The sequence below is a fragment of the Mycteria americana genome, chromosome Z (genome assembly GCF_035582795.1).
Source record: "Mycteria americana isolate JAX WOST 10 ecotype Jacksonville Zoo and Gardens chromosome Z, USCA_MyAme_1.0, whole genome shotgun sequence".
Taxonomy (NCBI): domain Eukaryota; kingdom Metazoa; phylum Chordata; class Aves; order Ciconiiformes; family Ciconiidae; genus Mycteria; species Mycteria americana.
The window spans coordinates 19,422,207-19,447,518 of NC_134396.1; the positions used below are offsets into that span (position 1 = coordinate 19,422,207).

The 25,312-nt window shown below is 37.4% G+C and overlaps 1 protein-coding gene across 2 annotated transcripts; it reads right to left on the reverse strand.

Moving 5' to 3' along the window:
• Window positions 1–468: 468 nt before the first annotated feature.
• Window positions 469–24,422, reverse strand: AGGF1 (angiogenic factor with G-patch and FHA domains 1). 2 transcript variants are annotated; one of them, XM_075526772.1, is made up of 14 exons: window positions 24,011–24,422; window positions 23,099–23,195; window positions 22,431–22,636; window positions 21,472–21,618; window positions 18,730–18,918; window positions 9,913–10,267; window positions 8,203–8,314; window positions 6,899–6,950; window positions 4,630–4,731; window positions 4,108–4,273; window positions 3,769–3,851; window positions 2,562–2,689; window positions 2,068–2,167; window positions 469–1,224 (listed from the first exon to the last, which is right to left on the reverse strand). In XM_075526772.1, exons 1-14 carry the CDS (start codon window positions 24,179–24,181, stop codon window positions 1,024–1,026), a joined length of 2,109 nt encoding a protein of 702 aa, XP_075382887.1. In that variant the 5' UTR covers window positions 24,182–24,422; the 3' UTR covers window positions 469–1,023. The 2 variants fall into 2 exon arrangements, with proteins under 2 accessions (XP_075382887.1, XP_075382888.1); XM_075526773.1 differs by lacking the exon at window positions 9,913–10,267 and adding an exon at window positions 14,207–14,276.
• Window positions 24,423–25,312: the final 890 nt, after the last annotated feature.

The following is a 25,312-nucleotide window of genomic DNA, read 5'->3' on the forward strand; positions in this document are numbered from 1 at the left end:
GAAATTTAAATTGACTAAAACAGGATTAAGTTTTTTGCATTTTAGAAGAGCACTCCTATCCAGCATACGCACAAGATAGCATCAAGAAGCACACTGCTTAAACTGACAAAGATTTATTTTGTTTAGGAACATTCAATAAATACCAAGCTTTTAGCTTCAGTTTGGCAATCCTTCCCCACCAAAAATTTGTTGGTTGGGTTTTTTTTCTGGCATAATCTCCATTGCCAGCAATGGATGTATCAGAACAAGAAATAAATAATACACACAGACAGCAGTTTTCTAAACATACCTCCTCTTTTAAAGGCATGATACAGATTTACTAAACACATCTCAAGTTCTTCACAGAAGAAAATTGTGCTACAAGCCGTATCTGAACATTGTTTTCTTCACCAATGTTGGTAGTTTATTTCATGGAGTACAGTATTTATTTTTGAACAGTACTAATGAATCATTTAAAAAGTTTCTTCCCCCCCTTAACATAAGCTGAGACATGTGACTAGTACTGAACAGTACGAATTTAAGAGCAGTGTACCTCTTGCTGAACATTTCACTGCAATCGTGAATAAACATACAAGAGAGGAAAAGGCAATATGATACACTGTTAGTAGGGGTTGAGGGTATTTTCTTTTTTTGTTTGTTTGTTTCAGCTTCCTTTAAACCACTGTTAAAATGTTAAAGGTATCATAATTAAATTTAACAGATGTTTTGTTTGACTTTCCATGAAGAATTGTGTTAAAAACACAATGGAAGAAACCTGCTGCTCATGATGAGAATCAATTTCAAGTACTTAAATTTTAATATCTCTCTAAATTCCATTCATTGCTTATTAAAAATGTGTTTTTATAAAAGCATGAAGACTACAGAAAACCAACTAACGTAACAGAGTTAATCTTCTATAATTTTTTCCACAACTGTATTTTACATATCACCAAACTTCTGCTTTAGCAAAAGAAAAAAGAATAAAAATAAATTCTCTCCCAACTATTTACACACAGGAATTAGCCTGCTGTGGGATCAGATACTTTACTCTACAGTCCCTCTAACCCAAGGTGTAATCTTAGGTGTATCCCTTTGTGATTTAGGTTCTTGGAAGTTTTCAGCAAACCTTTCTCTTGCTTTATCCCAGTTTTTTTTATTCTTGCTCTGGATGATCTGAACATCTTCAATTGAGGCTGGTCTGCTGGTACCCAAACCTGCATGCGTCTTATGTAACTGAAGGCTGATCTGTCAAATATATTAAATATTGTTGTAACTGCAAGTTAGGTATTCTAAATACTTTAAATCATATTTTATAACACTAATTCCACCCCTCCTCCCCACACGCTTCTCTTTAAGGCTGTACTATTCCTAGGTCATACATGGACATCTAAAGTACTGTTAAAATGATGCGTCAAATCACCACCTCTAGAACTATGATCTAGAGTGCTGAATGATGTCACCTGCCACTAACATTACTGTGAAGTACTCCTCACCGAGTGAATAGCATATGATCCCTGTGCTCGGCAGTTTGACAACAAAAGGTATGGTGTGCCTCTGAGCAGCACTACTGCCAAAAGACAAGACACCTCTGGTGACAAAAATGGGGCCAACATGGCTGCCACAGAGGCCCAGAACTTAGTGGCTACAGTGACTTCAGTCAGCTTTTCCTCTCGTGGTCTGTCATCTAGCTTGATTTTTGTGCTACATCAGCCTCAGAGAAAGTCAAGGATTCCACCGTAAGCCCATCTTGAATTCACATCACTTAAAATGACTTCAATCTTTCTCCAGATTTTGTATTCAAATATGAGATGATTAATTCAATGTCTAGAAGCTGTCTGTCCTCTCTTGCTTAGTTTCCTAACATAAACAGACATTACTGGCATTTTCCACTGAAGGGACAAAATAATTGAAAAATTTCAAAGTACTTCATTAAGTAAAAAATGATTTGAGATTAGTCCTACTGGGATTATTCCTCGCTAACCAGGATTTTTAAATGTTTCAAGTGAATAGTGGCTTACAATTAGACATTTTTCACTGCAAATACATTTCTGTTCCTTTTTGCTCCAAGTAAAAACCAGAGACACCTACCGGATCCTTCATACCACCACCATCCTTGCCCAGGCCTTCCCCTTTCTTCCATCCCATCTTCTCCAACATTTTATGTCCTTTGTTGCTGTTGCTGATTTCACTTTGAGAAAAGTTTAAGATAACTCATAAGCCACAGTTAATACAAAAGAGTATGCTCTCTACTCAAATACTGAAGGACAGAAATGTGTGTGCATATGCTGCTCTAGAAACCAGAACTACTATGCTGTTCTTATTTCATCAAGAGCTATCCAGAAGACCCTAGTGCTACCTTTTGCATTGAATTCTGTATGGAAGGTGAGGAGTTAATAAAAAGAGCATGTGAACTGGGAAGTAAGAATAGCTTACTATTTTCTAGCTCTCCTAACACAATATATACAGCTAATTCATAATCTCACAAACAGTATACTAGTAACTAATTGATACTTACTTTATAATCATTTTTCAAGATTCACTATAGAAGGACACAAAGAATTCACCCCCCCCCCCAAACTTACATATGAACAGAAGCTGGACTATCATCTCTCTGGAAGGTTCCTTCACTTCCAATGGTCTCTCTGCGTTTTCCTGCTCTATCTTTGTACTTTGGATTCTTCACTGCTTTGTTGTCTTCATACTCTGTGTTCTTTATAAGCAGATTAAATTCCATCAAGGCAAAGAAAGCAGGCTTTAAATTCTTTGGTTTTGGTAACTTCACTGCTTCCCTCCAAAAGTAAGGCAGCTTCAGCCTATTTCATTAATTCTAAATCTTGTAACAAAAAACTATACTTCCCATTTAGTAGTTTCTTACCTTACAGTTGTACCTGGTAAGGTATGTTACTGCCATCATCACTTAATAATGTAATATTGCCAAATTCATTAATTTCACAGAGGCTGTAAATAATAACCGATTGTCTTGAATCTTCTCTTGGTATGGAGAATCAATCTCTCCATGGTAGCACAAAACCATATGGACATGCTACTGGCTTTTTGTTTAAACATTTAGCCTGTTCCTCAGCAACTATTTCTTCAGCATAGATGGCAGAACTAAGCACAGACATGCTTAGATTCCATATAGAGCTATGCACATGTATAGATTCTGTATCAATATTATTTTGGTAGCCGAAGAATTTGAGAGCAATGATGCCATTCTGTTTTCTACACCAATACTTATTACAAGTGCTAGATGTAACCCCATAGTTCATCTCTAAAACAGAAGTAGCTTGAATACTTATATACTATATTGCCTGTACATACAGGCAACAACATTCATGTTGGCAGTCTTCTACAGCAAAGTAGACTTCAAATAAAAACTTAAAATATTTCCCTCTTCCTTCCGTCATTTTTCAGTTGCTCATTATTTTTCCTTTCCAAATAAAAGATAGGACTGCACTTTAGTGCAAACTTAATTTGCAGAAATAAAACCAGAAATATCTTAAGACATCCTAACCTCAAAAGGATGACGATTCTTGTACACGTTGGAATGGGTCTTCTTTTCCTAAACTTTTAACAGAACCTTCACGCCCTGTTACCATCATCTCTCTCCGTAGAGGTTTGTAAATAATTATTATTTAGTGTACAAAAGACAAGCTTGAGGTAAACTACCAGGCTCAAGTTTGAGTGCATTTGAGAACTTTCCTTATTCACTGAAGTCTATGGCTAAAATAGGAATCACAAAGTAGATGTAGACTTCAAACATTTAATCAGCTGCTACTGTAAACTCACCTGTAAACCATATTTTACCCGTATTTGTTTTAATGCTTTTCTTCTGACTAACTCTCTCTCTTCTTTGCTAAGTGCTGGGCAAACTAAAGGGAAGAACACAGGATTGAATTTCTAATTAATAATGTATCAATATTTTGAAACATAAGAAAACTGTGAGAAATTTTGTTCTAACATGATTACACATAGACACACATACCAAGAAGAAAATACATCATCATGTATTAGAGAACTATTCCCAGTTGACAAGAAAATTGTAACAAAACTGAAGTAATATTATGTTTATGAAGTAAGAGCTATAATAAAAACATATCACAGAGTACCTGTGATAACAAGACTAACCAGAAGATTCCTTTTTCCTGTCCAGGCGAAGATGTGCTCTGACTTGTCCTGGTTCACATCCATCACAAGTATCGCTGCCAGGATGTATATGAAAAGAAAGCACAGTTTCACCAATCTTCACTTCATCTCCATGCTCCAAGATGTAGGGATCACATTTTATTTTAGGCTACAGCAAAAGAAAGTTTTGGCAGCCATGTTAATTAGTTACTAATGAAGGGCACCAACTCTATTTCATGAATACTGCTCATAATTTAGTAATTCAGTTTGGTCTTGCAAATGCAGGCAAGTATTTAACTACAGTGGGTATTTCACTCTAGCAACTGCAACCGTAGTGGATTTTTCATAATATAAACCAAACATGAAGTATTGTAAGCGGCCCTAAAAACAGAAGGGAACAAGGAAGAGACTAATTATGAAAGAAGCCACATAATGACATTGTTAGTGATCTGCTATAACATATTTAACATGACCACATGACTAGTTCTCTGCAATGCACACAGCATTGTAACAACAGCTACTCACCTGGAGAATCTGATTTCCATTAACAACTGTTCCATTCTGACTGCCTTGATCCACAAGAACATAATTTTGCAAATCGTGGTCAAAATATACTTCTGCATGGAACTGACAAAGAGAAGCCTAAGTGAAATGTTCTTATTAAGCAAATACTTCACAATTTATACACTATTTTAAAGTAAGATTTCAGAACATATTTTGAGGCCTTTTAACTGAGTTGCTCTGGTACTTTAAGTTAATAGAGTATTCCACACCTTATGATTTAATCCATGTGAAATGTAAATGAATGGGCCACAACAGCATGAGCTAAAGTATACTATTAATAATGTAACTATTTTGACCATAAACTCATTCAGTACTGAAAAAGTATATACTTCCAATGTGGCAAGTATGCTTTACTTAAAGGACTGCAAAATTCAGTAATATAGCATTTCTGACTGTTCTTATAAATAAAAGGCTTTTTTCTTGTAAGGTATGTTACAACACTCTCAATTTTTCTCTCTCAATTAAAAAAAAAACCTGATCTCATTCTACAGCTTCAGGTTACTTGGTCTTTCATATCCAAAATAGCTCCCTAAATGCCATGCTTTTGTAAATTTCACATAATTCACCTTCAGCTGCATCTTGATGCTCAGGACACAATGACTAGCCATCATTTGCTGTTCCTTTTATATCCTTTCTGATATTGAGACTAACAATCTAATTTTTTTGTTTGTTTTGTTGTTGCAATTCTATACAGGTATTGCTCCCAAGCCCAATTGAACAGAGGAAACACAACTCCTGGCCAAACTCACAAAGATATACACTACCTCCAAAAATGGCCACTGAGCAAACCAAAATAGTGACTTCCGTGGCCTACTAAGACTCCCAGTAAAAACCAGAAGTCTAAAAAAGTGACAGTTTCAAATCTGACAAGCAAAAATCCCTTTTGCTATAATGGACAAAAAACCCCAAGAGCCAATCTGGGAAGAAAGTGTTCATTTAAAACCTAATCTTTTCTTATCTTTGAGCAATAGCAGTTGCTACATTCAGTAATAATAAAAAAATCAAAATAATATTTGGTAGATTGGCTAGCATTTACAGTAGTAATACTCCCATAATGGTAGAACGACTGACTAGCTCATTCAATAGATAATTTAATTTCTGCCTCTGTTTTACTGAATAGGATGAACCCAAACTTCTTCTAAAGACTCTAAATCTGCAGGGTGTAGTGTTGTTTTTTTAAATCTCACTTTACACTCATGAAAAGCAAATGCCAAAGTGGTCCACAGCTATCAACTATGAACAGAGAAGAAAACAAACTGGTAGTTAACTTTTTGTTTCTACAGATACGTCATTTATTTTCCTGCCTTGGACTCCTTATCTGCCAAGGGAAATAACTTCTTACATAAACAGTCTGGTACCCGTGAAGTACTAAAATGGTAACATTACAGAAAAATAAAAGCCTTTTGGCTTCTTTATGCACCCAATTTCAAATACATGCCTGAAAAAGTCATTAATAGCAGGGAAAGATTTGCTCTGGAAACGGTATGAAATACAGTATGTGCCTGATTAATCAGAACTATCATCTGGAACAGACATAGTAAAGCGTGTTTCAGATACTTGTATTTGCAGATGTTTTTATCAATTTTTTTTGTTTGGATGACATGTCTTTGTCAATCTACATTTTCATTTATTAAGAGTGCTGTATTTATGGTTGAACACATAATTTATCTTTAATCTTCCTTAACCAGAAGAAAAATTTTCCATTACGATCTGTCACTGAAAGAAATTCTGTTAAATTTTCAAACTCCCTGCACATCACTTACATATTTATAGAGTTGCCTTGAAGAAAAATAAAACAAAACCTGTTGCTCTGAGCTCAACTTCAAGGACTGGATTAATTTATGACAAAGTTCTAACTAGCTGATATCAATATTTTATATACCATTACTACTTAGAGTAATATGTTTTCTTCAAGTTCAATAACTTAAGAAATTCAAGATTCAAAGCATAATTTTTTTACTATGCGTTACCCTGTGGATTAGTAAAACTCCAATTTAAAAAAATATTTAGCTTTTCTCAACTTTGAAGTCACATTGCTGTTTGCATTAAACTCCCATTCAGTAAAATACTTTGTTTTCCTTTTTTTAACTTCAAATGTGGCTAAATCCACATCTCATTCTGAAAGTTCTTTAAAAAATTTAACATAAGATTTTGCAAAATTTAAAGCCATAAAATCTAAAGCTTCATTCATACACGGATCTACCTTTCAGCAGACAGAAACAAGAGTTACCTTACTGACTCCAACTTCAGGAATCTGAAGTGTGTGTCCAGCATCTTTTTCTCTGCAAAGGCAAGTCGATATATAAGTCACATCAAAGTAGAAATAAGCCTAGTAAGTGGCTTACAAAAGGCGTATTTCTGTTGAACCTTAATACCATGTTTCTCTTGTGAGCTATTAGGGAGCTTTACGGATGTAAAACACTGTGTTGCAATATACACAATATAAAGACTTGCTTCCTGTTCCTTTTTCCATCTATAAACTACATACAGTAGGCAATGAATATATGACAAAGCTGGACGTTTAAATTTTTGTCTATATACCTGACATTTCTATCTGAACTTTTATACTGATCAAGGCCTGTAAATAATAGTCTGAAGTCTGCATCCTTCAAGCTCTTCAGTGCATCTTGGCATCAGTCTTCAATGCTGAAGTTGAATTCCTGGTAGCATCAGGTAGGTAATACAAGCAATGAAAGAGTAATCTGTATATATTTTTTTTTTTTGTCAAAAACACTGCAGTAGGAGGAAGGGATTTGTGTATTAGTTTCTTATACTAGGGGATGAAGAAGCAATGCAGCTAGCAAAGGACCTATATGCAAATTGCCAGCAGAATTGTCATCTGTTAATCTTCACATAAATGTACCTAGAAAACTCCAGCTATAAGAGCAAATCAAACCACATCTATCAGCATTAGATAAAAGCAGCTGAAAAGGCATGAGGTTTTCAGTAAGTATGGAAGAAAGTATTAATGCATCATTAAACTCATCATCCACAATGAACAAAACAGATTTTTTTTTTTTAATATTAGAACTGGAAGAATGCAGACAGGCTAGCACAAAACCCAACTTATTATTTAAAAATGATGAACCAACCCTACTGGAATTTGACTATGTGAGGAAGTCCAGGATATGCTTCCTTGTGATCCTGAATTCTGAAGTGTGTTCTTCCATTTCCGAAAGTTACCTTAGTGGCCCAGAAAAAAAGTTTACTTCCTTTCTAGGAAACAACAGTTTTCAAAGAATGACTTGCAGCTTTGCTGCCATTAGGACTTGGACACAAGATCAAGTTATCACTAAAAAATTTTCATGACTGCTGAGCTACATTAACTGTGTATGCTGTTATCACAGTAAGCATGACGTTACATGACATGACTTAAATTTCTTACTGTGGGTTAACCTAACTCAGTGTACCTGACAACTGCTGCACTCTAGGAGGGTGCATGAAGAGTAGGGACAAGCAATCCTGAGTGGCTTCCACAGCTTTCAAAGCGAGGTACAGTTTCAGATACATATAACAAATCTCATTCAGTTTTACCTTCCAATTGTAGCAGGTTTCACAGCTGTGATAATATAAAGTGATCCAGTCTGTAGAACTGGCGATCTTATTACAATTACTCTGATGCAAGGAGGCCAAATCTTTTCTTCATCTATAATTATAAAAAAAAATAATACTGTTAACTACAACAAATTACAGTTTTACCCCTATAGTCCATAGCTTTCAGACAACTGATATACATTCAGCCATTATCTGGCTGAACCCTATGCAACTTTCAGAAAAAGAAATGTATAAGCACATCTGAGAGAAAACTTTGAGGAGACTACTGTTTCAAAGGCTTTATGACTACTCACTAAAGTATTAAAATGTTTTCCTAATTCTGGTCATTTACATGGGCACAACTGCTTAGTTACAGCAATGAAGTATAAATACATTCACAGAATTTACTAGCATATTATAAATTTACGGACCATTAGTCATAACAGATTAGAATACAATTTTACTTTGAGAAAAGGCAGCACCTTTTTGTTCACCACATCACAAGCCTAATGCATATAGAACTTTATATTTGATAATTTCTATGTGAAATGTATTTTTACTAATTTTTACTCTTATTAGCACTATGCACCAATACAGATAAGAAAAAATAGATAAGCCTACAGATGCATATGCTTTTTTGCCTCAATATCTGTTAAGTAATTATATTCTAACAGCTGTATGAATTCTGTTCTTGGATGTACATTTGCAGAAACAGTCTCAAATTATCTCAGCTAGGAATAAACATGGTAAGATGGGAAGACACTAGCTCAAAAGGTACTAGGAGGAGAGAAATGGTCTCCAGTTTTTATTAGTCCAGCATTACTACAGAACTGATTATTAGAAAATAGTAAGAGAAGGAAATTTAATCTGAAAGCCTAATGGTAGCAAACACATTTTGAATGCCATTAATCACTTAGAATCCGAGGAGCTGAGTAAGTAAAGTAATGAAAACAGAAGAAACAAACTGCCCTGTGAGCAGGGCACAGCCTGCAGTACAGACTTCTATAGGTTGTATTTCATTCTGTGATTTGGAATATCCTTTGCATATACATAGTTCCAATTGGTTGCATTAAGCTTTTCACAGGTTACTTTTTTTTTTTGCAAGAGACCATTCAATTCTTGAGGCGGTCTTAAGGACCTAGGAGAACACTTTCTTTGGTACAAAACAGCATACAGGTTTCCCCTCTATACCCATTTCTTATATGTTGCCACTGGAATACACACAAAATAGGATTTCAAATAGTACCGAGTACTCCACATTCATCCTTTTCATCACAGTGGATTCATCTTACATTGAATTACACATGATTGTTTATGAACAGTATCAGGAGTATTATACATTAATTGAAGAGAGTTAATACACAGAATTACTGTGAGGTCTGTACTAGAATAGCAATTTTAGTAATAGACTCTTTTCTCCTGTCACTATCCTAATCTAAACAAATTTTATCCTACCACTGAGGTTTCTACACAGGCCCAGGAAGTTATACCTAAACAGCTTTTACAAAAACACCACTACTTACTTCTTGCTACTGTGCAAGTAAAGAGAAGGAACAAATACTGGTAACATGTAGCACTTTTTAATTCAAAGTATCTCAAGTCACATGCTTTTATTTATTTAAATTATCCAAACTGTTTTCTTGTAGTTTGTTCTTAATGGGCTCCTGGAAAAACACAGTAATATCATACATAAAAGCCACAATAATTCACCTTCGTCTTCTGAGTCTTCTGAATCAGCAGTTTCTTCACTTGTTACTTCATCCTCACTGCTGTAGGCTTCACACTCAGAATCTGTAATTTCACCTTCTTCTGGCTCACTCTCTGTGTCTGCTGTTCTACTGTCATCTGTATATGCTGCAGTATCTGGTGTACTTTTGCGTGAATATGAATTTATACTGTCTGTAGAAACTGATTCTTTGGCTGTTAAACTGTTTCGTGGTTTTGTGTCCACTTTAGTCTTCTTTCTTACATTTGGAGACTCTTCTTCTTCAGTAGAACTTACTTGCTCAGTAGTGGAAAAGCAATTCAGACTGTTAGATGATTTCTGCTCTTCTGTGTCCAAATCCTGGAGGGGAGTTATAGAATGTTACATTCTTTACAGATTGAATTATTCTAAAGTCTGCTATCAGCCTGGAAGTAAATTCTTCACTAGGAAGAATTACTTTTACAACTATTAAGAAATGGTTAAATTTCCAGAAAGTTTAGTGCATGCAGTCAACAGAACATTTCAGTAGAAATATTTTCACATGCTATTAGACATGACTGAGACCATCTTCTATTTGGGAAAGTGTGACTGCACTCCTCTTCTAAACTTCACTTATTCCTTCCTCTTTTCTCACACAAAACTTAAGATCCTTGTCCTCACTTTCAAACTTGTACAACAGCATCTTGAATATTTTCCAGTTTTGCTTTTATGCCACTTACTTCTGTCCCTCTCTTACTCAATTCTTGCAACTTGTTTAAGAGTTCTTTAATTGATCTTCATCATATCTTCCTCCTGTTTTTGTCTTCTCATTTTTTTCCACAATGGTCCAGAATATCTGGAATGCCCACCCATGCTCACCTCATGACCTGCTCTTCCTCCTTTCAAAATCACAACTTTAACAAAGCCTTTCATCAAGACACTGTAGAGAACTTAAGTTTAATTTATGCTACGTGGAACAGTTCTACTGAGAATCCATTTTCTACTGCAACAAATTTCTCCATTGAATACCAGACAGATAAGATCATCGCAGGTTCTTCCATGGCGACTTGATTTCATCAGCAGAAAAAAAGACCATCAACATTTTTTTAATTGAGAAATCTAAAGTTTCAGATTAATTTTGCCAGAGTACCTTGAAAATGTAATTCTCAATCTAGTAGCCTGATGACCATCTTAAAAAATAAAAAAAGGCACACAAATGACTTTAAAAGATAAATTTTAAAAAAATCTCAGATAAATTGTTTGCCATCTTGGATTCAGAATGAATGCATTCAATTGCCCTGGATTGTACCAAATATTGCAACACAGCAGCTAAAATAAAAAAAATCCTTGACTTTTTTCAGTCAGTTTTCGTACAAAGCATTTTACATATCAAGATACATGAATTAATGTGAATGTTAGTGTCCTGGAAATTAAAACACTTTCAGTTTTCAGAATTGTAAAAACTCAGCAGTGGCACAGCTCTAAGACAAACACAAGAATTCCTCTCAGCCCAGCAGTCAAGCTGTTGGATAGGACTTTACAGTGTATTTTTGCAACACCTTCAATAAGAGAGCAGATTCTCAGGAACAATCAGCAAGTTTTAAAAGACCTCATGCTTTAACTGAAGGACTATTGGTTTGTTTAGGGTTTCTCTATAATACACTAGTCCTCTTCCCTGAATCCTCTATGTATTGGAACTAAGAAGGAACAGGATTGCAAGGTCACTGCCTAATGTTGTTTATTTTAAGAAAGAGATGTAATAATCCTGCCAAAAGTAAGACTACACAGCTCATACATATCGGACATATTAATTCCATTAGCAATCTTTTTGGCAAATCTGATTATTGCTCTTCTGAATGATCTTTTTCAGTGTATTTATCTTTTCTATAGTTATGTTTGGTATGGATATTAGATCGATACCCAACATACCAAGGTGCTCTGCAATCCTAAATCTATTTCCTCCCGTAATACTGTGAGCTACCAAAGTTTTACTAATCTAATCTGAAAACAGAGAAACTAAATAGTCTGCTCAAATCACAGCTAAGGCAAAGCAACAGATGATTGTGATGCACTGATGCCCAAGTATAATGCTCCAACCACTCAGCTCTTTACCCACAGTGAATCCAGGGATACTTGGTTTTGGCATCACTTCAGATATTCTAAATTAGAAAATAAAAAGGTGCTGTTTCAAAGCCCAGCTACTAAAGAGTAGACACTCTGTTCTGGGTTGAAACCAGGCATTTTAAAAAACACTTTTATAGACAGACCAAGGATTCTGTACATACATTCTACCAATATGACCATTAAGCCTGTTCTCAGCAGTTTCTGAATTTTTTCCACTATTACTACAATTACTACAGAAAGCAAATAAACTAAATAGTTCTGTGAAGTACTGATAGAAATGTAATCTTCGCATTTAGAAATTCTTGTACAAAATTGAGGATTTAAAAATTGCATTCCTAAAGAATATGTATTTTGAGCCCTTCATGATTTCACAGATTTGTATTAAAATGCACATCTTGACGATGTCTAAAGATTAAGCCTGGGGATGCTGAATGTATTCTTAAAGCATTTGAGAGGGTCTTTACTTGTGCTGAAGAAATCCTTTTCCATTATTTATGACTACTAGTACTAACACAGAACATATGTAGCATGCATGAAAGTGTAACGATGCAAACAGCACCTTGCCTCCATACAGCCACTGCTTAAAAAACAGGAACCAGCAGTAAACAGAATATTCAGTAAATATCATCCTGAATGACCTAATACTAGCAATGCACTTCATTTCTCAAATGGCAGGATATTTAACTCTTCATGCAAAACTAATGATACAACACACAGTGTGCAAGTACGTGCTCATTATAACCATATTTTTTACACCGTGATACTAGGCACATACATTCCTTTGTATGTTGCTTTGCTTAATATATCTGAACAGTCAGTACACCTACCCCAACAGTCATACGTTGGATAGAGATTGCCTCTATGTGATTCAGCTCTGAAAAACTTTGTGTATCCTGGGTATTGCCACATGATCTCTGGCTTTTCTCTCACTAAGCATGAGTAAAGTTGAGAGGTGAGATGAATCTCATCCATTTTAACTATTTCTTAACTGCAGTTCATATTTCTGCATCCCTGACAAAGACAGCCAAAGGTGCAAGCGAAATCAGGATTTCTATGTATCCCATGAGGAGTGATCTTATAAGAATTACAGATCATGTTCATGTGACTGGAATTGATGGTTTTGCTTTATAAAAAGATAGGCCACAAACTACTGAATACAACGACCCTGTGAAGTGCAGATTGGCCTACTTACAATATATACATGAGTGATCATAGTAACTGAAGTGTTTTTAATGAAAAATGCAAAATATTTGAAGCATTTAACTATACTTTTTGCTTCACTGTAACAGACCAAGACATTTTGTCTTTCAAAACTTCACATTTTTCTCTATTATGCCTGATTAACAAGCATGTTTGTGCAATTCTTCAGCATGCCTACAAATTAGAACTTAAAAATTATTGTGAGCATAAACTGTTTAAACTGTATTGTTTTCTAAATCAATTTATTTTATACAAAACATACAAATATGTACAAATACGACTTCTCAGAAATGCGTAGTCTGTTGCTTCTTGGTTTGCTAGAAGTTCATTAGGTGACTTAATGGAATCATGGGTACTCAATGCCCTCATCCTAAAGGGCTGAATGTTAGATCTTTAGCACTGACTCTCTCAATTTGAATTATTAATGTGAAATTCAGTATTTTATTAAAGAAATGTTTTCAAACCGTTTAAAATAGCTCTTTCACTCAGATTTCAGCTTTCACTTGCTAGCACCGTTTCACAAGTACTTCAGTTACTGTCTTCCAGTACACAATACTCAAATTTCCAATGCAAAAAATCTAATTAAAAGCCAGAAAAAGAGTAAAGCTCTTCCTATATCATAAATAAGCCATTTTATACACTGGTGGACAGCTCTGAAATAGAGGAAAAATAAATTTGCCTTACTTAAAGAACATGTAGGTTGTTTAGTCAAGACACCCTACATTAATACAGTGATGCTAAATATGTCTCTTCTCAAATATTCTAGAATGCCATCAAAGTTTTCTTCAGATGTTTTACTTATACAGTATTTCAAATATATTTCAAAGTTACTTTGTAGATGAACTGGTTTTGATCAAATACCTTAAAAAATTATTAATTCCTTTAGGAAAATAGGTATCTAAACATGAACTACTAGGTATTATTTTTCCTTTAATAAAAATATCAAGGTTAAAGGTAAACATCCATGGACTAATGTGTTTGGTGTCTCAACTCTACCTTCACCAGAAGCTGCCAATCCAAAAGAAGAAATCTTCAGATTAGCCATGGTTTCTGTCAATTGACGTACCTAAAGATGGGACGAATATCAGCAAAAAGTAAACTACACGTGGTTAAAAAAAAAAAAAAAAAAAAAAAAAAATCACTGCTTCAAGAGTTCTATGGGAAATACTACCACAAAAGCCTTGCCTCTCCTACAGAAGTAGCTAGGATGCGTCTATAATGGAAAAGAATATGGCAGAAGTTAATTTTGAGCACCACGCTGAAATAAAATTTATTAGACAGTAGTTTAAGAATAAACTGTAAAAATAATTTCTGGAAAAAAAATGGCACATGTCAGACCCTGCATCTAAATTTTGCTACGTATGTCTAACAGCCCCAATCCAGCAAGTAGAACTACATGATCACTGTTGCACACAGTCTGTTCTCCAACCCACCCGTATGGAAGCACTGGATCTAGATATTGGGCCAGGGATCCCATTATCATTGATGCCACCTTGTGATTTGTTTTTTGTTTGTTTGGGGGTGGTGGTGTTTGTTTTTTAAACTTTTCCAAGTTTACTTTTTTTAAAAGTTTTTCTTGTACAGGAGATAATTATGGTATTTCTTGCCCCATTGTTTTTTTGGCCCACCTCTACAAAAAGATACCAGAACTGAACTAGATGCCTGAAAGTTCCAAAGTATTCCACCCATCTTCTTTATGCGAGCTGCACAGAGGCTATCTAATGCTTCATCCTGGCAAAAAAAATTCCTGATTGTCTATTAAAAGTAAGCATGTGGGCAGCATGCTTAGTTTCACAAGTCAAAAGAAAACTCTTTGTAATATGGAAGTTTGGTGACTGAAAAGAAAGAATCTCTTTAAAGAAAGGTCTTGTATAAATCAGGAACATTCCTCAGGAGATACTAAGCAGGTGAGTTACCCTCCACTGTTTTTTTTGCAATTAGAAGTACATTCACTTTAGCAGACGCTCACTAGAATTTTCTTGTTTGGTAATTCAGCTTGTTAAAAATACAATAATTTTTTAACAGATTAATTTTATTCTTTAGATTCTCAGATTTATATTGCTTTTTCAAGAATGCTACAATATTTGTAGAAAATACACGTGCCATTTCTGTAGTGTTAAGCATCCCAACTTACTACTTATAAATAGATACTATATGTAAGATAGCTGAGCACATAAAATTCTTCGCAATAGCTACAAACTAAACCGCAACTAAAAAACCCTCCTGTGACCAGAAACAGGAAGTTAACAGATTGGCTCAGTTACAATCTTTTTTAGATTAAAAAGAGATTAACTTTGGTTTAAACAGAGTAAGTCGTTCAAAAATCCCATTCAATTTTTGTAAAAACTATATAGCTACTAGTACCATCTATGTAGAAATATTTGCTGTACTAATCTACACATGCAGCTGCTAAATTCCCTTTTTTCTTGTATTTGACAACTTTTAAGTAATACTAAATATCAGTACTTGTTTACATTTAATCCTTTAACTGAAAAAAGAGAGAAAACAAGTTTAACAATTGTTTTGTGTACTTGAGGTTCTGTAACTGCTGCTCACTGTCTTCTCCTGCTTCACATGCATATTCTTATAAACCACCTCATCTTCATCCAGGAGTAATAATGTTCAGGGGGTGTATGAAACATTCCAGAATTAGACCCTAGTATTGCTCGATTTACCACTATTAGTGGTCCACAGACCAGGCAGTAAACGAAACCATTCTCCTACTTGTACTGGCTGTAGAAAAAGAAAGTCGAGTAAAACCTACTTTGGTCAAGAAATTAGGTAATGTTTGGAGGCATTTTTCAGGCTAGCAGCACAATTTAATAACCAGTTGGGAAAAGCAACAATGAAGTAATAATCTTCAAAATAATTGTCACAACTTTAATAATTTAATCAGTATTCAGGGATAGGTTTTATTTTAGCTTTGTATTTTTTTTGTCAAGAGTGGAAGAAGGAATGGAAGGAAAAAGTGAGAAGGCTGGGCATAAGTGTGTAGGAAAGCGTTTCAATAGACAACACTTCAACTACAAAGTTCTACTTAAAACCAGACACTTTTGGTTTTGTTTTAAGATGTAAATAACACAATAAGTAGCATGAACTAATTAGTGCCTTTACCAATATGAGACCAAACTGACAATAATATTGCCAAGTAATACTAGGCATCTATGAACTGGATTATGCAGCTTATAAACTATTTTTTCAGTTTTATAACAGAAAAATCTAAATCTTTTATTCTAATAAATCTTCATCTTTTATTCTAATGTAACATGTTTTTTTTAAACTAATGAACCAATTTTTATATGATTAAGAACCACACAACAAGAATAAAGTATTTTAACTCAGCTACGTAAAATATGACAGTAAGGTGCTTTGTTTTTTCTAAATCTAACACTGCATTTACATAAAAGTGCACTGACAAAAAGGCATTCTTTTCTTTTTGAAGTTTAAAGTGGAGAGTAATTGTTTTAAGTTTCACTTTGTATTCTCCCCTTTTTTGTTGAAAAAATAGAAAAGGCCTTAATTCTTACTATGACACTAACTTTCACTTACTGTTCGCAGATGCAAAGATCTGTGCACTACAGAATCTGTTTTAAATATTTTTCCTGTTATCTTGTTGGTCAAACAAATTAATTCACAAATAAAGCAAAGTACTCAGTTCACTAGCAATAAAACACATCAGAAAAAGTGGATGTTTACCTCCTACCTTGTGACTATGCAAGCTTCACACAAAAAACTTGTTAACAAGACCATCTATATAAAAATATTTTATCAATATAAAATAAACTAAAGAGAAGTAGTTATGTGTAGTATAATCAGATGACAGAAGTGGATTGTGATGAGATCCCAAAAGTAGTCAAAATTATTTATTAGGTCAGACCTATATATGCCACAGAACTTTTGTAAGTACACTTGTTGATTTAGGTGAATATGTAACTGTTCATCACAGAACTAAATTTAAGAGATTTATTAATTGCACTATGTGATAAAGGCTCATTCCTACAAGCTTTCCATGATGCTTTCCTGACACATGATGAATAAAGTTCTGTATTAACAATGCCTTTTGAGAATGGCAGAATGCTAATTCAGCAGTTGCACACAGCATGCCCAGAACTTAGATGCTGGTAAAACTCCTAGCTTCAACTGCATTAGGTCCCCTTAAGTCTAAAGGATCATTATAGTTAGTGTTGCTAAGTATCCACTTCAAGCTTTCAAAATTGAATTGTTCACATGAATTTTTCTCAAGGAGTAGAAATTGCCACATTAGCCACATTCTATTTATAAAATCTGTAATTGATCAACTACCACTATCCATTTAACCTACCTTCACTGATTCTTAATGTAAACAGTTTCCATTTTCAAATCTTTCAGAAGACCGCACTCTTGATACAAAATTTTTAAACTCTGTATCGATGCTATGTAACTATTATGTAAGAGTACTGGTACATTAACATAATTATTTCAGATTTCAACCAATCAGCTTGACTGAGGCCTACATAATGAAATTGTGCAACAGTTAAAGCAGTATCTTTAAAAAATGCAAACTAAGAAGCACAGCAAACTAAAGAAATCAATACATTCAATAAATCTTAAATAATAAATTTGCAGAATAGGACTACACAAATTTGATTCAACATCAATAATAGTGTTCATTAAGAAAATGCTTCCTGAGGTTTAACAGCTATGTTACAATAAAACTTCTGGTGTTTAGGAGTGAGTAATGTTTTTTTAAGGCAGTCACTATGTACTATATGGTATTCTTTCTTAGCAATCAGAAAAACAACAGAAAGGAAGTTACGTTTTTTATAACTTAAAATACAAGTTAATTACAATGGGCATTTATGAAGATGTACAGCTTATCCACACACTATGGACAACAAAAATATATTGACCAAATAAAGTATCAATAGGAGAGCATAATATGCAAAGAATTAGAACTTCACAGACATTTCATCAATCCCAAATGATGCTAGAGATACAGTAAAATGTCAGAGGAATGACCTTTGGAATACAGAGTCACAGACAAGGGATAGCGTGTGTGTGCATTTTCAAAACCTTCAGTCATTTTTTGATTCATCATGTGAATTAAAAAAAACAATCACCAAACAGCCAACAACAAAAAACCCACAAGCCAAAACCCTAAAATCAAGACACTGAGGTAACATTGAATTTCTAACATAAATCCAGTCCACACAGTACCCTGAATTCATTCTAGTGTGCTTGCTAATCAGAGCGCTACACTGACACTCAATTTTAGACATCTATGAAGTTGTATTGTAATAAAATAACATTGAAAAAGTGAGGAAATCCAAGTTGAAAGTTTCAACCTTAATCACTCATTGGGAAAATTATTTCAACACTAACTACATGTTAGTAACCTGCTGTATATAGTTTAAAGACGTTTGAATCCTTCAGAAAATAAGCATACATCCTCTACATAAAACCAAACCCCACAACCCATAAATTGCATTATGAAAAAAACCCAAGGTTTTGCATTTTCTATCTGTCAGTTCTAAAGTTACCTTATAGTCATTTGCAGTAATCCGCTCTGGTTCTTTTCTCTTCTTTTTCCCTTTTTTATCCTTGGTGTGCTGAGTACTGGAAGCCTGATAAGACTGCAGATCCACTCGTGAATGAAACTGGTACCGTCCGCTTTCCACATCACAGTAGTAATAAATTCCAGTTGCTGGATCATAATACAGTTGATTTTCCTTTATAAGAAACAAAGAGCAATGTTATCATTACTTCAGTAAACACATTGTTCAAAGAAACATCCAGTTAATAAAGAACCAGATCCTAAGTTTAAAAAAATAAAATACTCAAACGTACTAAAGAACTATGGTGCCTTGACCCTAGCTGGCTAGCGGGTGCCCACCCAGCTGCTCTCTCAATCCCCCTCCTCAGCAGGACTGGGGCAGAAAATAAGATGAAAAGCTCATGGGTCAAGATAAGACACGGACACCACCATCATGGGCAAGCCATTTTGACCTGGTGAAAAATTAATTTAATTTATTGCCAGTTAAGAGAGTGCTGGAAGGTGAGAAACTGTCCTGGTTTCAGCTGAGACAGAGTTAATTTTCTTCGTAGCGGCTGGTATGGGGCTATGTTTTGGATTTGTGCTGAGGACAGTGTTGATAATACAGAGATGTTTTAGTTGCTGCTGTACTAGTCAAGGACTTTTCAGCTTCCCGTGCTCTGCCAGGTGCAGAAGAGGATGGGAGGGGACACAGCCAGGATAGTTGATCCAAACTGACCAAAGGGCTATTCCATATCATATGATGTCATGCTCAGTATATAAACTGGGGGGAGTTGGCCGGGGGGTAGCGATCATTGCTCGGGGACTGGCTGGCTGTCGGTCGACGGGTGGTGAGCGGTTGTAATTTTTTTTTTTTTATATATATATATAATTTTTTTTTTTTTTTCCCCTCCCTTGGGTTTTGTTCCTCTCTCTCTCTCTCATTGTTTTTTTTTCCCTCTCATTATAATTCATTATTATTATTACTATTATTTTGTTCCAATTATTAAACTGTTATTATCTCAACCCACGAGTTTTCTTACTTTTGCTCTTTCGATTCTCTCCCCCATCCCATCGGGGGGGGGGGGGGGGAGTGAGCGAGCGGCTGCGTGGTGCTTGGCTGCCGGCTGGGGCTAAACCACGACAGAAACAAAGACAAAACACCTCTCCACACCCCTTTTTTCCCAAGCTCTCGTTCACTTCTTCATTCTCAACTCCTCTACCTCTCTTCCCCCTGCCTGAATGGCGCAGGGAGATAAGGAGTGGGGGTTGCTGTCAGTTCCTCTCTGCTGCTCCTTTCTCCTCACACTTCTCCCCTGCCCAGTGTGGGTCCTTCCCATGGGTTGCAGTCCTTCAAGAACTACTCCAGCATGGGTCCTCCACAGGCCACAGCTGTGGCCAGAGGAACCTGCTCTGGCATGGGCTCTCCATGGGCCACAGATCCTTAAGGAGCTGCTCTGCTGTGGGGTCCTCCACAGACTGCAGCGTGGATATCTGCTCCAGCATGGTCCTCTTCCATGGACTGCAGGGAATTGCCTCCTCTGGTGCTTGGAGAACCTCCTCCAGCTCCTTCTTCTTTGACCTTGGCGTTCGCAGGGTTGTTTTTTACTCTCCCCCCTTTTTCTCCCACCCTCTGCCACATACACACTCCACTGTGCTGTGTTTTGCTCTTTCTTAAACACGCTTTCACAGAGGCACCACCAGCTTCCCGGATGGCCTCAGCTGTGTCCTGCAGTGGAACTGGCCATGTCCAGGCAGCCCTGACCTCTTCTCACAGAGGCCACCTCTGCAGGCCCCGGCCCCACTACCAAAACCTTGCCAGTAAACCCAATACAAGAACATTTCCTGTCATTCAGAACAGTTACTGAACAAGAAAATACATTCTTTTGCATAATTTTACCATAAACTGTAATCTATAGCCTGTAACATTTATGTATCTAGCTAAATCCACAAACTATGTCAAAAGCAATGGTATCATTGAAGACTTCAAAAATTAAGTCCAGAAGCGTCCCTGAAAACAAACCAAGTAGTTTTGTGTACCAAATGCACTTTTTTTTTAATTGACTTGAATGTAATGCTGCAAACAAAACCTCTGTTTTCATCACAGTAGTTCCACTGGGATTTGTGACAGTGTATATTTCTATCTATATGTGCATGTATGTATACACATACCTCACAGGACAAAAAGAAAACCTCCCCAAAAGCTCTCTTATGAAAAACGTATAGCAGAAATTAACCATTATAAAATTTTGATCCACTGTCTGACATCTTTTTTTAAAGAAGTATTTTCTTTCCTGTAACATAAAACTAGTTGGTAACTGTACTCAAGTTGATGTACAAGTATTTTGTGTATCTTCTCTCAACACGCTTTTCACTGTGGAGAAGCCACTGACTTAGTTCAGGAATCTGTCTTTTTCTAAACAAGTCATCTTTTAGCTCAAGCTTTTAATTTTGAAAGAGTTACAGAGCAGCTTTATAGTATAAAATTTCTACAGTGCCAAGCAAGTTAAAGATCTAGGAGACATCAAAAAGAACTGAATGAAAATCTAAATTTATATCTTAGCCTGCTATCTTTGACTGAAATAATTCAGCAACTAGTTAACAAACTTCCATTACTATTCGTCTTCAGTAACATGTTTTTCAAATCATAAAGTCAGCTTGGATCTTACTTCTTTGCTCACATCAACTTTTACTACTAAAACTTTGCAACAGAGAAAAAAATGCTGAGGGTTTTGAAAACGATCCTTACCGAATTATAGTAGAATCCAGTGCTATGGTCATAATACAATCCTGTATTTTCATCGTAAATAAATCCGGTTTGTGAAACAGCAGCTTCTGCAGCAGCTCTCAAGCTCTCTGCCAAAGAACCCTCTGGTACTGAAGTATCTTCTGCTTCCTGATACCAGAAAGTAAGAAATTAAATTTTCTTCTAAAAAAGAATCTCCTTGGTTCTTTAGGATTTTACAATGCCCTATTTTAAATAAAAAAAATTAAGTGTTCTATGAACTTGGATTGATTCAAGAACTATTAAACAAGGCAGCAAAAGCCTAGCTGTAGTTTACTGATAAACTTCTACTGATTTAAATGGGACCAAGACTTCATCCTGTGCCTTTTGTTTCCCCCAGCCTCTATTCAAAAGTGGTTCATGTCAAAAATATACACAGTGAATATCTTTCAGTACATTCCTAAAACAGATTTCTGCTCTCCATTCCATTTCAGTTGCTAGATCCTAAGGCACAAGATCAGTTAAGCAAGTGAGATGAAGTGAGTGATCTAAAGGAAGGCTGGATAGCAGGGCAAAAAAAACCCATAACAAAATAAACAAATAAACCCCCCCATCAACTTTCTTCTGCTTTCTTCAACTTGACTCCTTATATCAATGGAGGAAAAAAAAAAAAGTACACTTTAGGACAGTCAGCATGGCCATATTGAACATATTCTGCTGATAAAAAAATATGATGCTTCCAGGCTATGTGGGACATATGTTTTAGAATGTGCATTTTTTTTTAAAAACAAATCTAGGAGTATGTTACACTTGGAACATACTACAAAAATAACTAGTTTCAAAGCACAAGGATGTTTGTCTGCTATCATTAGCACCACACCATCACAAAATAGCATTTCATACACTGACATCAAGACCAAAAGCACATCTTTTAAATGAAATGAAATATTAGTAGTGTGCTGACTTCAAAACAGTTCTATAACCTGTGAATTCTGGATAAAATTTTCGTCGTCTCCGTCTTCAGCAACTTCGGCGCTATCCATCCTTAAAGGAATACTAGCACCTGTCTGCGAGTCCTCTGTGGAATTATGCTCAGTGCCTTCAGTCCCATGATTGTGCTGCACTGGCAGTTCAGACACACAATCTTGAGTATCAGTGTGATTGTAGTAATTTTCATAGTAGTAATAATCTGCAGGGGGGGGTGTGAAAAGTTGAAGTTGCAGAAATTAGCAAAGCAGTATTTTACACAATGCAGTTTAAGGATCCTAAATCTTAAACTGGAAATTTATGCATATAAGTAGCCTAATGAAAATCAATTATTAGGTAGCGCCTCCGCTTTGATTTTATTCTACTCTTATTGAACAAATTGTTTTAATGTACTTTAAAAATTGGTAAAACATATATATGTATAATGTATGAGATTACTATGTAACAGATTACTATGGCATGAATTCTGCTACAGTCCCTGCTACATTTTATCATGTTCTAAAAGGAATGGCTTGAATAAATAGGAAATGGTCCGCAAGACAATGTCAGGTTACTGACTGTAATGCAGCGAAGGATACAGTCTTGAAATATATTTTACATTTAAAAAATTTCAAAATAAGATACTGTTCTAGGTGCCTGTTTAAGCAATCACCACCCTCTCTACCTGCTTGTGACCATGCAGCATAGTCTTCTGTCTGTACTTCTACACTAGATGTATCTTTCTCCTTCCTATTATGGATTTCCTTAGTGAGCTCTTCCACCTGAAAGAAAAACAGCATGTTACAGAATACAATGCTGCATTTTAGGGCTCTATGTCAGAAAAGAATATCAACCCATTTTACATTCTGTAATTCAAACAAAACATAACTGCATCATAGTTATTTCAATTGATCTTTCTTTTGCAGGAGACACTTTTCTACTCGAATGGTTGGTATAACGAAAAACATAATTTCTGCTCACAAAGGGTATAATAACAAAGGCAAGCACTTGGGAGGAAAAAAAAAAAAACTTCACCAAGGTTATTTTAAGATGCCCACCCTGAAAAGCTGAATTCCAAGCAACAACCACTGTTCTGTGGTGATGAACAGTGGCATTTATGAAACTTCCCTGTTTTGCCACAAGCATCCATCAGACAGTTCTTCTACTCTTCCTTTACTTCACCTTGTTTATTAAGCTGCTTTCCTTCTGCTACATGTAGTTTTTCCTTCTGACTGCGAAACCAACTTTGTGGCTGAGGTTATCCTTCTCCCTCCCTCACACCTGTCGGGCCAAACGTTGAACGTTGCCTCGGGACAGCGAACCCGAGCCAGCAGCAGCAGCAGCAGCAGCACTTTCTCTGGTCGCTGAAGTCCCGCAGGCCAGGAGAGCCTGGCGGGCTCCGGGAGGCACGGGACCGGCCTGCCCCACGGGCTCAGCCCGGGCGGAGGGGGCACGCCGGCGGCAGCCCCCAAGCGGGGCGGTGGGCCGGTCGGGGGGTGACGGCAGCGGGGATGCCTGACAGGACTGGGGCCGGGTGCCGCCCGGCCCGGAGCGGGAGAGAGGGTCGGGGGAGCCGGTTCCCGGGCGGGGGCCTCACCTGTCTCCTCAGCGCCTCGCTGCCCTCCCGCGCCTCGCGGTAGAGGCGCTCGGTGCGGCGCAGCCGGCGCTGCGCCCGCTCCAGCTGCCCGCGGCAGGCGCCCAGGTCGGCCTCCAGCGCCGCCACCCGCTCCCGCAGAGCCCGCTGCTCGCCGCCGGGCGGGGAGGCCATGCCCGCCCGCTCCTCAGCGCCCGCCCGCCGGCCGCCCCCCGGCGCCTGGGACGAAGCGGCGATCGCGGCCCCGCCCGCCGGCCCCGGCCATGGCGCCCGGCCGGGCGCGAGGGCAGCTATGGCGGGGGCGCGCGCCCTCCCCGCGCGTGCGAGCCTCGCCCAGCGGCGCCGCGGCAGGAAAAGTTTCCCCGCGGCGCGCGAGGACCTGCGCGCGGCACGGCAACGCGGCGCCACCCGGAAGCCGCCCGGAGAAGCCGGAAGTGACACTGGGGAGTGCGCATGCGCTTGGCTCCAGCGTGTGGTTGCCGGGTGACGCGCGGGGGCGGGCGGGGCCCAGCTCCGGTGGAAGCGGCGGCGGGGGCCAGCTTCGGTAGCGGAGCCGCGGGTCGGTAGCTGGGGCTGGCGCCTCGGTGGCGGCGCCGGAGGGGAGCTGGGGGGTGACCAGAAGCCCCCGAAGAGAAGCGGGGCGTTAAGCTCGGGGCTGGCACGGGGCGGTCTCGGGGCTGTTAATGGCTTCAAGCAGCACCTGTACTTGGTCGCGCCAGGGAGAGCTCGTTGCTGTTGGTGTACTCCAAGGTTTAACCTGTAACACATGGCAGAGTGAAAAGTAATTCTAGGACGTACACCACTAGTCTACAAAAGTACAGCACGGTTTTGCTTGCTTTTTTTTTTTTTTTTTCCTTTTGGCTTGAGAGTTCTCAGTCTCTACTGTGGCAAAACACTTCATATCCTGGCTAGAAATTGCAGTGCCTGGAAGGTATTGCAATCGTAGCTGTCTGAGCAGCATTCAAGGCTACTATGTTAAATCAGTGCTGAGAATCGCAGTATTGCAGTCCTGTATAAAATTCTGTTGCTGGGATCTGTAGAGGTAGCTGCAGAGGGTTCTTGGGTTTTCCCCTACAACCCCATCTCAATATGATAATTTTCAAGCCTTCACCTCACAGGCTTCTGTTTCTTAAGTGTGCTTTGTCTCTGGTGAGCACAATGCTTCCCAGTTGTTAAGAAACTGTAAGTGTGGTATCCTTTATCACTTTTGCATCTTGCTCCAGAAACAAGAAGTACATCATAGTAGGTCATAGCCTAATAGTTTTTAGGCCTGACAATAGTGAATGTATACATACATGGACATCT